The sequence below is a fragment of the Brachycentrus maculatus genome, unplaced genomic scaffold, assembly GCF_059751285.1.
Source record: "Brachycentrus maculatus isolate JH-2025_06_01 unplaced genomic scaffold, ASM5975128v1 h1tg000498l, whole genome shotgun sequence".
In the NCBI taxonomy this organism is placed as follows: Eukaryota; Metazoa; Arthropoda; class Insecta; order Trichoptera; family Brachycentridae; genus Brachycentrus; species Brachycentrus maculatus.
In genome coordinates, this window is record NW_028281244.1 from 297501 (window position 1) to 311448 (window position 13948).

Sequence of the window (13948 nt, forward strand, 5' to 3'; positions counted from 1 at the left end):
ATTTTGTCCGCCTCCATAGTGTAGTGGCTGCCGCGCTAGGCTACCATGCTGGAGGTCCCATGTTCGATTCCCAAGAGGGTGAAAATAAATATTACTGATTTTTCAGTTTAACACTCGTTTAATATGACCCTGGACTGGTGCCTGAAGCGGAAGACTGATCACCTTTCCTTCGTGTATTTAATGATCAAGATAACACTGCACCTGTGCAGTGCCCTATGCACCATTTGGGTGCAGATAAGGGTTATAAGATAACATTTTAAGTGTGTCCAAATCTGGATTAGCTCCGCTTGGGAGTCATTTTCTACATTTTTGATAATAAGATAATCCAGATTTGTGAACATGTATTTGGACACTCAAAATGCTGTAAATAAAATAAACGGTGAAATAAATAAAAAATTATCACATTTTCAGGCAGGGCTTTTTTTTTAGGGCAATAAAAGCTTTCCCTATTCCAACAAAATTGGCAGTTGTATACTCATATGTACTGTGTTACGAGTTTGATCAACATATATAAGAGTTGAAAAAAAATTGGTTTTCAAACATGAGTAGAATTGGTGAATGTTACTGCACTTGTATAAAGTGGTCACTTAACCAAGCCTATGACGATCGTAAGCCCCGTAAATGCCCAGACTTCCATATTCTTCTTCATGTTTGTTGAGGTGTCAAAAAGATAATGAAAAAATAACTCCCAAATGGCGATAATCCAGATTTGCGAACAAGTATTTGGACATACTCAAAATATTGTTTACATTATATTTGTAAATCAAATTCAAATTCTGCTTATTCTAGTTTATAATTCTGAGTATCAAAACTTACTATGCAATAGACAAAGCATTTTTTGTTTTTGTACAAAAAGGGGATGGAAGTCTGAGCATTTCAGGGCTTACAACCTGGCATTAGCTGATTTCTTAGTCAATGCTGGTTTATCAATTTATTAATATATTTATTTATTTCATCATTTACATAATAACAAATAACAAATTACTATGATGAATTCTAAGATTTGGAGATAATTGTATATGAATATGTTACCAATGAATGCGTCGGCAGGCGGACTGGCCTCCAAGTCTGTAGCTCCGTCTCCGATCATGACTATCCTCTTGTAGTGATGGAGCTCCTTCAGCTTGCCGATGACCACTCCCTTTCCGCCGCTCCTGGATGTCGGCTCGTTCTCATCGAAACCGGCGTATTCCCCTGAAATCAAATGAAAAACTCCAACTATAGAACTGATATATTTTTAAAAACCACTAAAACATCTAATAAAACACGTACATATATACTTTTTATCGATAAAAAAAAATAAAAAATTAAGAAAGGTGTGTTGAGATGGTTTGGACATGTAGAACGAATAAGTGAGGAAAGAACGGTAAAACAAATTTATGAGGTGAATGTTATTGGAAAAAGAAGCAGAAGAAGACCGAGAAAAACTTGGCACAATCAAGTATGCCAAATACTTGTAAGTGGTCAGGTTAGGAGTCGCGTTATGAGGAGATGCATGAACGTGGAAGAGGCGAAGAATGTTTGCAAGGACAGAGTGGTGTGGCATCAAATTATTGAAGTGTTATTTTGTTGGAATTGAATGGTTTCGCATTTTGTTAATCTAAAATCATTTTGAAATATCAAAGATGAACTTTTTTTATATTTAAATATTTATAATTTTTGAATAGTTGAAAAAATGCAACTTTTTATTTGTATATACGTGTAGTAGAAAGTATGTAGAATAACAACTTTTGCACTTTGAGCCAAAAAATTAAATTAAAAATGATCATAACTACAGCAGAGAGCGAAAGCATGCAATCTCTTAACCGGATATAGGCAGTTACGTATTTTTCTGAATCCAGTTTGACTTGAGAGCCGTAATTATGTTGTTAGGTTATCTGCCGAATGATAATAAGGTAACTTACGTAATTATATCAATACGACCAAATCCTTCGACTTTAGACTGTGCATGATTTTACAATGCTACATCTTTGTCCGCCTCCGTAGTGTAATGGTCAGCACGATCAGCTACCATTCTGGAGGTCTCGGATTCGATTCCCAGGGAGGGAGTCAAATAAATATAAGTGATTTTTTCACTTTAATATTTATTATTCAACATTACCCTGGACTGGTACCTAAAGCGGAGGGCTGATCACCTTTCCTTCATGTGTTATCAAGATAACACTGGGCTTATATGATGCAGTGCCCTACGCACTAATGGGGTGCAGATAAGGGTTTGAAGAACTGAAGAAGGTTTTATGCAAGCGTAATGTGACACGGTATTTATACAAACACAATGCTTCATTTTTTCATGTATTATACGTGATTTTGTTAGAAATTTGAAAAATCAATTGGATTAATACAAGAGTAAAAAATCTTCTTCTCTTTTTCTAACTCTTATCCGCACCTGCAAAGGTACATAGGGCACTGAATCGTGTTGAGACAAGGTGATCACTCCTGCGCTTCAGGGTCCAATCCAGGATAATATTTAATAAATATTACAGTGTAAAATCACTAATATTTATTTCACCCCCCCTGGGAATCGAACCCGGGACCTCCAGCACGGTAGCTTAACACGCTAACCATTACACCACGGAGGCAGAAAAATTACTCATTACAAAATATTTATTTTGACTCCTATTCGAACCTCACATTGTAGCCAAACGTGGTAACCGCTAAACTTGTAAAAACAAGACAAAGAAAAAAAGTTTTCCATACATAATGTACATATGTGTATAAACAGGCTATATAGAGCATAGAAATTATGTTACCAAGCACACATCTAATGGTATTGTAAATATTTGAGAGCAAATATTAATGACTCTGATACAATCTGACAATCCTGTTGAAACCGGTTACAGAGCAAATTATTATTCTAATACCACAAATAAATAAACACGTGTTCAAACGCCCCGTACGTCATATTTCATTTTAATTTCATGCCTGTGATTAAAGAAAAAAACTGTTTAAATTAAATTTGCACCTACGTAAGTGATTTTATACATAACTTAATGAGAAAAAAATATATGATTGCGTACTGCTATTCCACTGGTGTTTTTTGATGATTTGATGAATTTGGATAGTGCCGTTTTTGTAAGAGGTCTGTTGACCCCTTCAAATCCATAAGGAATAGGAATAGAAGTGTCGGGAGTCGGGTTGTAGACCAGTGGTTAGTGTCGCGGACTCTTGAGTCAGAGTTTCTCGGTTTGAATCCACTCTACCACAATTTGATACATATTTCTAATAATGAGCCGCTTAGACTCACAGAAAAAGTATGAAATTGAACTATTTTTGTAAATAATAAAAACACAAATATTTTATTTTATTTTTTAAAGTGTTTTTGGCATTAAAAAAAAATATCTTTTTTTTAAATTCTATTCCGTTGTCCTGTGGCTAATGTCGCAGACTCTGGGTGAGAGTTTCTAGGCTTAAATCCATTCTAACACAATTTGATTCCCATTTTGAATAACGGAGCACTATGAAAATAGTATGATATTGAAATATTTGTATAAATAATAAGAACAGTAGTATTTATTTTCTTTAAAAAAAATTAACTCAATAAATTATTATTAGCCATTGGATGTTAAAAGGGTATATCAAATAAAGAAAACATATTAGTACCCATATTCATGAATTCTTTAATGTTTAACATCCAAACAAAAAGTCCATGCAAAAAAATAGATAAAAGAGAAGAGAGTAAAAAAGAATTGTTTACCACTTTTTAGAAGAGACCTGTATTTAGTATTAAATATTTTTTTCTTATTTTGGGAGACCCTCAGTATGTATGAGGATAAGAGGATATCGCAATGAAAAAGAATTGTATTAGTTGAATAAGTCACGCACTTTTTTACAGGAATAATTTACATATTTTAATTGGTCAAATATCATCACAATATCTTGACCTAAAAAACGGAATGCTTCAAAGGACTTTGACACAAATTTGTCATATTTGTTTGGAAGAATACAGGGACAAATATTATTTACTACTTACTTGCGTCATAATGATTTGATCAACTTTGAAAACAACAACAGTATACAAGTAAATAACTACTAAATAATATAATCAGAATAGGTCAGAATAACAAGAGGCAACAATGATTCCGTGGTTTTGGTTATCATTTTTTCTAAGGAAAAATTTACACATACTAGTTTTATATTATAAACAAAATTACGTATGCGGTAAAAACTGGTTAAAACAATTGTTTATGGACTAAAGGTTATGGCGTGATATCAGATTTTTTATGTTTATTTTGTTAAAAATTCCACAAATTTTTTGAAATCTTCTATATTTTCCCATATTTATTGTAACTGCAGACAGTTGGCAGATTTCCATATTGAATAGTTGGGTAATATATCCAAAATTAAACACGGTTAATGGATTGAATTCTACTTTTTTTTACATATATATGATAATACAATATATGACGCGGTTTGTCTTATTAAGACATTATCAACACTGTGCGAGTGTTTGATAATGTTTTAATAAGACGAAACGTGTCACATATTATCATATATATCGTAGTCATACAGGAGAAAGTGACCAAGTGCATTTATTTACAAAAACGTGATATCTTACTAGCTAATATTGCCCTGAAAAAATCCCAAAGCGATTTTAAACTTGGAAGTATAATATATTGTCTTGTTAAAAATGACTAACTGCATTGATGTATATTTTGTTGTCAAGCAAAAGCGACTTAAATGGTCCTCCTGAACATTATACGTTTTGTCAGTTGGTTACTTTCTCATGTACGACTGCAATATGCAAATAAAAGTAGAATTCAATGAAATAACCGTGTTTAATTTTGGATATATTACCCAACAATAATTTTCCTTGCCGAGGATCAGCTTAAACTATGTATATTGTGATAAAAAATGAGTATAAACGGTCCTTAAAAAAATGTTTGAGTTTATAAAGATGAGGAACTTACCATTGACATAGAATTTGAGTCTGTTAGCGAAGACGTTTTCTAAAGGAACTCCGATTTGTTCTGCGACAGGAGTGATGAGGCAGCGGAATCCGCCGGAGACCAGGTACACGGGAACTCCTCGACTGTGTAAAACCTCCACCAGGTCTCTGCAATAGCAAAATCCAAATTGTAAATCTAAATTACTTAAATACCTTACTTCATCTCACCAATAGATGTCTCTAGTGAAGTTCTAATAATTCAAGAACAATGTTATTAAATTGGTTCATATATATATAGAACTTCGAAGAATTTGAGTAGTGTGGTTGTCAATAATGGGTAGAATTGGCGATTGTTACACGTGTGTAAAGTGATCACTTAAACCAGCCTATGACGGTCGTCAGCCCCGTAAATGCGCAGACTTTCATATTCTTCTTCATCTTTGATGAGATGTCAAAAAATAATATAAATTACTTAAAGTAACAATTAAAACCGTAGTACTATGGACCAACCCCATAGCATAATTGTCAGCATGTTTAGATATTATGCTGGAAGCCTCGGGTTCTATTCTGATCATTTTGCAAAAAAAAATATTTCAAAAACTTTTTTGGAACCAGTTATGAAAATCATTAAAATTGAGTATTCTTTCCCGAGTTATACAGGATGAGAAAAAAACAAATATTTATGAGATTTATTTTTAAAGTCAAAAATAAGATATTCTGCATGGCAAAAAAAAAGTCGCTTATTATAATATACCACCTTCATAATGTAGTGGTAAGCGCATTTGACTACCATGCCTGAGATTAAGAATTTTATTCCCGAGAGGTCAAAATAAATAAAGGTAATTTTTACACCACAAATTTAGTTGATATTACCCTGGACTGAATTATCACTAAAGCACTGGACTCATTAACGATTAATTTAACACTGCATCGATTGAATAAAGTGCTCTATGCACTATTGTGTGTGAATCAGGAGCAGGAGAAAAAGAATAGTGTACAAATACCGTTATGATAATTTTTATTATCAGCTATATAAAATGTCCGTTACGATAACCTGCCTGTAGTTAACCAACACTTTAAAAAACAAAGTCATATAAAAACAGGTTTAAATAATTTCGCATAGCTACAGTGGAAAGTAGATAATGTATTATATGGTATACAATATAATTATATGTTATTATTACATTTAAATTGCGGAATGTGTAGTGACTAACATACATTTGATATGTATGCAAGGATTTTTTTACTATTTTAGACACCGAAAATATCTTATACGAAAATTGGCCAGTAAACTTGTGGGGTATTTTATTTTGCTGACGTGGCAACACAAGGCTTATATGATTTTGTTAGTGGCACCTGTAGTACAGTACTGATCATATATTAAGTATAGATTTATTTAATATATTGTTATCCACCTTGAAGTCTGTACTTTCTCAGCTTTTCTTCTTTATGGATATGGATAAATTTAATAATTTATAATGGATATTAGTCTCTCACGCTGCCCGCTGATGGTGATGATTTTTACTAGTGTATTCTTTATTGATATTGTACATATTCAAATTAATCTTGTTAAAGGCACTAGCCATAAATCAAAATTAAATAAAATATTATCGATAAAATTAAGAAAGGTGTGTTGAGATGGTTTGGACATGTGGAGCGTATGAGTGAAGAAAGAACGGTTAAACAAATTTATGAGGCGAATGTAGTTGGAAAAAGAAGCAGAGGACGACCGAGGAAAACTTGGCACAATCAGGTATGTCAAATACTTGAAAGCGGCCGGGTCAGGAGTCGTAATAATCGTCGGGTATGTATGAGGAGATGCATGAATGTAGAAGAGGCAAAGAATGTTTGCAAAGACAGAGTGGTGTGGCGTTCGATTCTCTCTGCCTACCCCTGCGGGGAAGCGGCGTGATGGTTAGTTTTTATAAAATATTAATGATATAGGAATATCTGTTACAGTACGCTATGACCACTCATGTGAAAATAAGGGACATAGAAAGAAGGCGTTGAGGAATGTGGAAAATATAAAACGTTGGCATTAGCACTCCATTATGAACTGCCAGTTTGGCTTCCATCTCTTGCTGTTCCAGTTCTTCCGCGGTCAAGATTTAAGTTAACAAAGAAGGTGAATCCCTGTTTTTAACTCGTGAATTCTACTCGCAAAACAAGACTATTTTTCATCCAGAGTTTTGTTTGTAACCCAGATTATTCATAACTAGACTGTTAGACTGTAGACTGTAGACTGTTAGACTGTAGACTGTTAGACTGTTGGACTGTAGAGCGCATCAATTGTGCAAACATCATATACACAATACTATTAAAAGGAATCTACCATTTAAAATCAATTTAAAGTGTAGCCAATGCACAGAATGCTTTATATCAGTGGTCACCAACTTTTTTAAAGAAAAAAAACATTTTTTTTTAAAACCTGGGCACCCGTATGAAAATTAATTTATCATGCTTATTTTGTAGCACAAAAATATTTATTATTATTTCAAAATTTAGAAAGGAGTGTTGAGATGGTTTGGGCATGTGAATCGAATGAGTGAAGAAAGAATAGTAAAAGAATTTATTATGTGGCCAACCAAATAGTATTACCAATAATGTAATAACAATAATAGAAGCAGAGGAAGACTGAGGAAAACTTGACATAATCAAATATTTCGAAAGTGGTCAGATCAGGAGTCGGAATAATCAGGAATTTCAGCAGGTATGTACGAGGAGATGGATGAATGTGAAAGAGCCAAAGATTGCTTGCAAATACAGATTGATGTGGCGTTTTACTCTCTCATTCTACCTCTGTGGTGAAGCGACGTGATGGTTAATTTAATAGTTTTTTTCCAATTCTATTTCAATTATTTATACTAAGAAATCGAGAATTTTCAGAGGGCGGATGAAAATCTATGCCGGGCCGAATCCGCAAGTTGGCGACCACTGGTTGATATATTTAAAGACATACAATAACGGACGGAATATTCCACCCAGATATAGCCAGCCATGTGGCTAACAAGCCAGTGACGTCTGTCAAATGGGCCAGGCAAACAATATGCTAATACCAAGGCCGTTCACACGTGCTAAGCAACTCACTCTGCCTCATTACATGTATAATAAAACACCATGTTTTGATTGAGTCTATGATATCTACATAAAACAGTAAACAAGGGTTATCTTGAATACAAATTACGAGTGTAATGGTGCTGTTGCTATCCTAACAAAGCGGATTTCAAACCCGCCTGCTTGCAATGTTCTTAGAAAATATTGACACATTTGACTTATTATATTAGACTTGCAGAAATACTTTTAAGAAAAGAAAATAAATTTTAATACAAATATAAAATTGTTAATATGTATAATATAAATATTTCAAGCACTAACATTGTGATTTAGCTAAAAAGCTAATTTAGATTCTCTTGTATACTAAAAAAATAGGTTTTTTACAAATATAATTTTTTACAATTTCTTTATATGTATCTAATAATCAACTAGGCAATGCATCACATTGATGCATTGTTAACTTGATTGCTAATCACACTAATGCAAAGTGATCAACCTTGTGCTTCAGGTACCAACCCAAGGTAATATTTACATTTAAAAAATAACACACATTTACTTTAACCATCCTAGGAGTCTTAGGAAAATATTATAAAATTATTGCATTAGATAATATTAACTCAATTTATTAACAGACTTATCTGTTTACTCCATACATTTATTTTAAATATTAAAATCAAGCACTGATTTTTAGGGTCTACTAAGTTGCATATATATATATTTTTTTTAAATACTGTAGAGTAGTTTGATAATGCCTTAACAAAGCGAAACAATTGTCACAAAATTTTATTTTTATGTTTTTTTTTTTAAAAATAAAATATACAACTTAGTAGACCCTAAAAATCAGTGATTCATTTTAATATTTAAAATATAAATTACAGCATACTACAAAGTAAATGCCAAATCAATAAATATATTACAAATTTACTATGACCATCTCGTGAGTCGGATTTGAGACTGCTGCGTGACTATTACACTACAAAGACAGACTTTATTAGATAATATTTATCATCAGACTAATTAAGTTTTATAATATTGAACAAATAAAGAATTTATGGAAATTAAACGAGTCGTCTGGGAAAAGAGAGACGATAGAATTAAGTCGGCAGTTCAACGTCCAAGCTGCTTTATTTTATTCACAGTTGTCATGACACAAAATTAATCAAAGAACTGGTTGTCAAGAAGTATCACTTGACCCGCTGGAGGTCAATACTAATAAAGAATACTTGATTATTTATTATATAACACATTTTAAGTCTGCCCTTTTAAAAAATAAACTATGCCAAGTATTATTCATTTGTTTTTGTCTTTGAACTAGTTCTGCATGGCAACAACTCAAATAATAGTAAAATTGAGAAAACCTTATAATTTATAGATTTAAAAAAAATCTCAAAAAAATATTTTAACACATTTTGGACGGGTGTTTTTTACGCTTATAATTGTGTACATATAGTTAAGACGTTAACAATGAGATTGGTACATAATATTCATATAAAAACATTAAATTCTTTAAACCTTCTTTTCTGACTTGAATGAGGCCTGGGCAGAAGGTAAAAATACCCTTCCCGTCCTCAAGAATTTATCGACCTAACAGGTAGAAATACCTTTCCCGTCCTTAAAATGTTCATATATTAGAAATAAATATTTAATTTATAAGAAGTTTTAAGAATCGATTGTTGAATAGAGTATTTTCATAAAAGTGAAATACTGTTTCAAATATATAAAAATTATGAAGTGTACTCATGATGTTGCTACCAATGTATAAAAAAATGATGTGTTTGCTTATAATTTTCAATTTTGAAAATATAAAAAAGGTTATTGTAATTTGACAACACAATTATTATCCCTCGCCTTCCGTATATTCTGTGCTCCACCCGGAGACTAATTAAACCATATATTAAATGTTAAAATCAAACACTTGTTTTTAGAGTCTACTAAATTGTATTTTATTATTAAAAACATACAAAAATAAATTTCGTGACAATTGTTTCGCCTTGTCTATTGTCTAACATTAAACTAAACTAACATTTAGTTTGAAAATGCCATAACAAGGCGAAACAACTGTCAAAAAATTTTAATAATAAAATATAATTTAGTAGACAGTATCAGTGTTTGATTTTAAAATTTAACATATAAATTAAAATTTATATTAAGAGTTCTAAAATTAAACGCCAAATCAATAAATAAACTAATTAAACTAACTAAAAGAGATGGTCATTTTTCTCTCACAAAAGCGAGTGCGAATGTATTGGTATATACCACTGTACAGAGTACGGTGAATAAAATAAAACGACTGCTATGTCACAGATTATATAGTGCACAAAAATATTCCGTTGTAATTCATTAAATTTATTATTTTTTCATGAGTAATTTTTTTTAATACGTAAAAATTATGTGAAAAGATATTAAAAGCTATTTTTGAGATACCTCATATTGCAATATCGCCAACGATATATTGTAGCACTTTAAAACGCTGTGAAAGTTGCCAATTCAATCACTGAACAGATTTTTTAAATAGACAGTACATAAAGTAGTGGTCATTAGAATTGAATGTTATATAATAATTTGATAGTAGCCAAAACATAAAATGGACGCTGGTTTTATCTGTCTGAGCTATACACCTCGACTCACATAATTATCATTATTCCAATGACCCAAAAGATAGACGGAGCAGCTTCATTATTAAGTCTTAGGAGATTATAGGAGTGTAGAGGTCTCCGATAATAAGTGTTAAAGATTCCGTTTCCGTAGTCAATCGGATACTTATTTAATTGGTGGAAATGATATCCTGGGTTTGATTTTAACTAATCAATTAATTTTTTTTAATGTATTAAATATTAAATCAAACACAGATTTTTTGAGTCTACTAAGTTGTATTTTATTGTTAAAAAAACACATAGTCAATTTGTAACAGTTGTTTCGCCTTGTTATGTCATTTTCAAAAGAATGTCTGTTTTTTTATGTTTTTTTTAAACAAACGTTCGTTAGAAAATGCCATAACTAGGCGAAACAATTGCGAAAAAAATAAAATTGATGTGTTTTTTTTAACAATAAAATACAACTTAGTAGACTCAAAAAATCAGTGTCTGATTTAACATTTAATATTTAAATTAAAATGGAGTTCCTACAATTAAATGCCAAATCTATAAATAAGTCATTTTTGTTATTTTTGCCATGAATGCACTATTTTAACATTTGGAAACATAACTATCAACATACCCGGATGGATATAACCAGGCATTTTTTCCATGTAACGCGACGCTACGGCTTTTCAGCACATTTTTTTAGATAATTTCTTTTTTATGAATGTTCAACGGCACCTTTTTTCATGGATAAATGAATTATTTTTAAAAAAATGTTTGAGCTTACGTAATTTCTATCTTTATTTATATAATTCATCAAAATGATAAAATATTGTATTGAAAAGAACCAATTTTTTTAGTAAAAAGCTTGACATGAAGTGAGTTCCGGGACATTTTTTGTTTAAAAAAAACCCTGGATATAACATACTAAGTATATCATAATCACTCTCATTTGATTTTTCTGTTTGCATCTCATTTAGCCTCTGCTGAACCAAGAAACCACCCTACTTTTCAAATGCAGTGCCTTACGTACTATATGGTGAGGAAAATTGTAAGGATTATAAGAATACACTTTTAATGTTTATAGCCAAATATTTACTCACTTGATCCCGGGAGTAAGTGTCGATGGATGGCGTTTTGTGAAATCTTTGATTTGATCTAAGCTCGGATTAATAATACTCAATCTCTTTTTCAGTGCTTCTTGGAATGTCATGGCGCCTTTCATTGCTTCTTTGGTCCTGTAAATTTAAATCAATTTATTGTAGGCACTTGCCCGAGATGAAACATCACTTGTTTTTTTTTTTATTAATTAAAATCTTTATTCCACTAATTTAAATATGAATTGAAATACTTTATGTAAACTAAGTAGGTTGCAGCTAGAATCTTGAATTCCCTTTTTTTACAAATGTCGATAAATAGCAAATTAACAAAAGTCAACTGTCAAACAGACGTTTATAAATGAAAGTTTTACAGATTTTTGTTTCCGTTAAATGCAATGATTGGATTGCGTTTGTTCGCCTTTCCGGTACGTGGATACTCAGCAACCGAAATTTACTATAAAAAAATGATAATTTCAAATGGATAAAAGCAAGGTATATGGATATTTGGTTTATGGACTTTTCAATTCAAGGTAAATGTTTTACTTTTTTAACTACATAGTTCTGCAAATTCGAGCATATTTGGGTTCATTTAAATATTTAGTCATTTCTATTGCAAAACTCATTACCGAGGTACTCGTTACAGACAACATAACATCATAGATAAACATTTTTATTTTTATTTTTATGACAAATAAACTAAATCTACTCTTCGATATTTAAAACAATATTATTTATCGGTGAAAATTTATATTCAAGGTAAGATAATAATAAATTTTTGCAAAATCAAATTGAAATTATTTGTAAATTAACCCAATTTAAATTTTGCCAGGAGAGATTTAATATCTACCCACTTTATCAAATTACTAAGGACAGTTGTTACAATAAACAAACGTTTGATGATATTGCAACACAGATGTATGATTTAATTTTGCTAGTGTCAATGATAGAATATTTATTTAAGTAGTCAATATTCTAACAAAGCAAAAAATTAAGAACATTTCATTGTAACAGGTATTTTTTTTAGAAATTCGGCTTTTTTGTTACCAAATTCAAGGCATGGCCATATTATATAATATAGAAGGCACTGATTTTGATGTTCATAGAAACGCCAATAGATGGCATAAAAAATCTATGAATAGTGTCAATGTCAAGTTGACGTAAACTATGTATGTACTCTCATTTCAAAAAAGAAATGTAAAATAAAATTTTAAAGACGGCTATTAAATACTTACAATTTGGATACTTCTTCTCCTTTTCCGCAAAACTGAGCCAATTCATCGATGCCTTCTTCTTTTATAACTGTTGAATCCACGTCGAAACAAACGGCATCCGCTTGTCTCCAAATCTCGCGAATATTCGACTCTGAAGACATAACGCTGATGGAGACAAAGCCCAAGGTCTGCAACGGGTTGAACTGGAGGTTTGCTTGCTTTAGGCTACAAAAAATACAATTGAATTACGTAAAACGTCAAAAACAGAACTGAAGATTCTTGCAAATGAAACTATGATTTTTTTTAAATATAGCTCCGATTCGTTAAATTCTATATTTCAAGCCTTTAAAAACACCGGTATCTTAATGAACTTGTATAACGGTAAAAAAACGTACCAATTCATGGTGGTTTTGACGTTTGAATCTCGTTAAGATTGTAAAGATAAAATAACTCGCGAAAGTCAATTACTGACAAAGCGCACAAAGGACGTTTAAGTTCTCGAGCAGACGATAATAATTGCTGGAGAATGTTGCCGGACGAGTGTCTGAGGATAAAATGTATCACGAACCTCGAAAGCCCGCGTTTTATGTGCGAGGTAGCCGCGGAATAAAAAACTTTAAAACACATCGTAAACATATTTCACTTGCACAAAACTCACTGTCTGCTGGGGGTCTTATCGCGGATAACTATAAATACGGGTCAAAGTGTCAAAATAATGGAAAAACAAGGGTTTTCAGCGCGATTAACCGATCAGTGGGCGAATAAACGCGTATCTGTGAGCTACGTACTATAATGACGTATTTCCCGCGTTCACGATTTTCATGCATATCCTTTTCTAGAAAGAGATGGCGCAATACAAATGCTAATCCGTCTCTTTTTAACCTTTTTCTTTTGTCTTAACTCTGTATCCATATCGATTAAAATTTTAAAATAAGCCTTTATGAACATGTGTTTTAAGAACTATTTTCCAACTAAATTGTAAACGTTCTTAATTCTATTCGAGTTTCAAGCTGCGTATTCGGTCAATGTACAATATCTTTGTTTCTTTCTTTCTTCGTTACATTATATTAAAGGAACAAGGACAGAAATATTTTTAAACCCTTGATGACGCGCGTCCAT

General features: G+C 31.8%; 1 protein-coding gene across 1 annotated transcript in view; it reads right to left on the reverse strand.

Annotated features, from left to right (window-relative positions):
* LOC148301938 (phosphoserine phosphatase-like) overlaps nucleotides 1-13388 on the reverse strand; it is a 15066-nt gene extending 1678 nt beyond the window's left edge. Inside the window, exons 1-5 of the mRNA XM_088272461.1 lie at nucleotides 13225-13388; nucleotides 12851-13054; nucleotides 11622-11756; nucleotides 4908-5053; nucleotides 1033-1194 (exon numbers count right to left, since the gene is read on the reverse strand). Of these exons, the coding sequence (XP_088128587.1) occupies nucleotides 1033-1194; nucleotides 4908-5053; nucleotides 11622-11756; nucleotides 12851-13054; nucleotides 13225-13232 (655 nt within the window). The 5' untranslated portion in view covers nucleotides 13233-13388. The remainder of the gene's footprint in view (nucleotides 1-1032; nucleotides 1195-4907; nucleotides 5054-11621; nucleotides 11757-12850; nucleotides 13055-13224) is intronic.
* Between the last annotated feature and the right edge of the window lie 560 nt (nucleotides 13389-13948).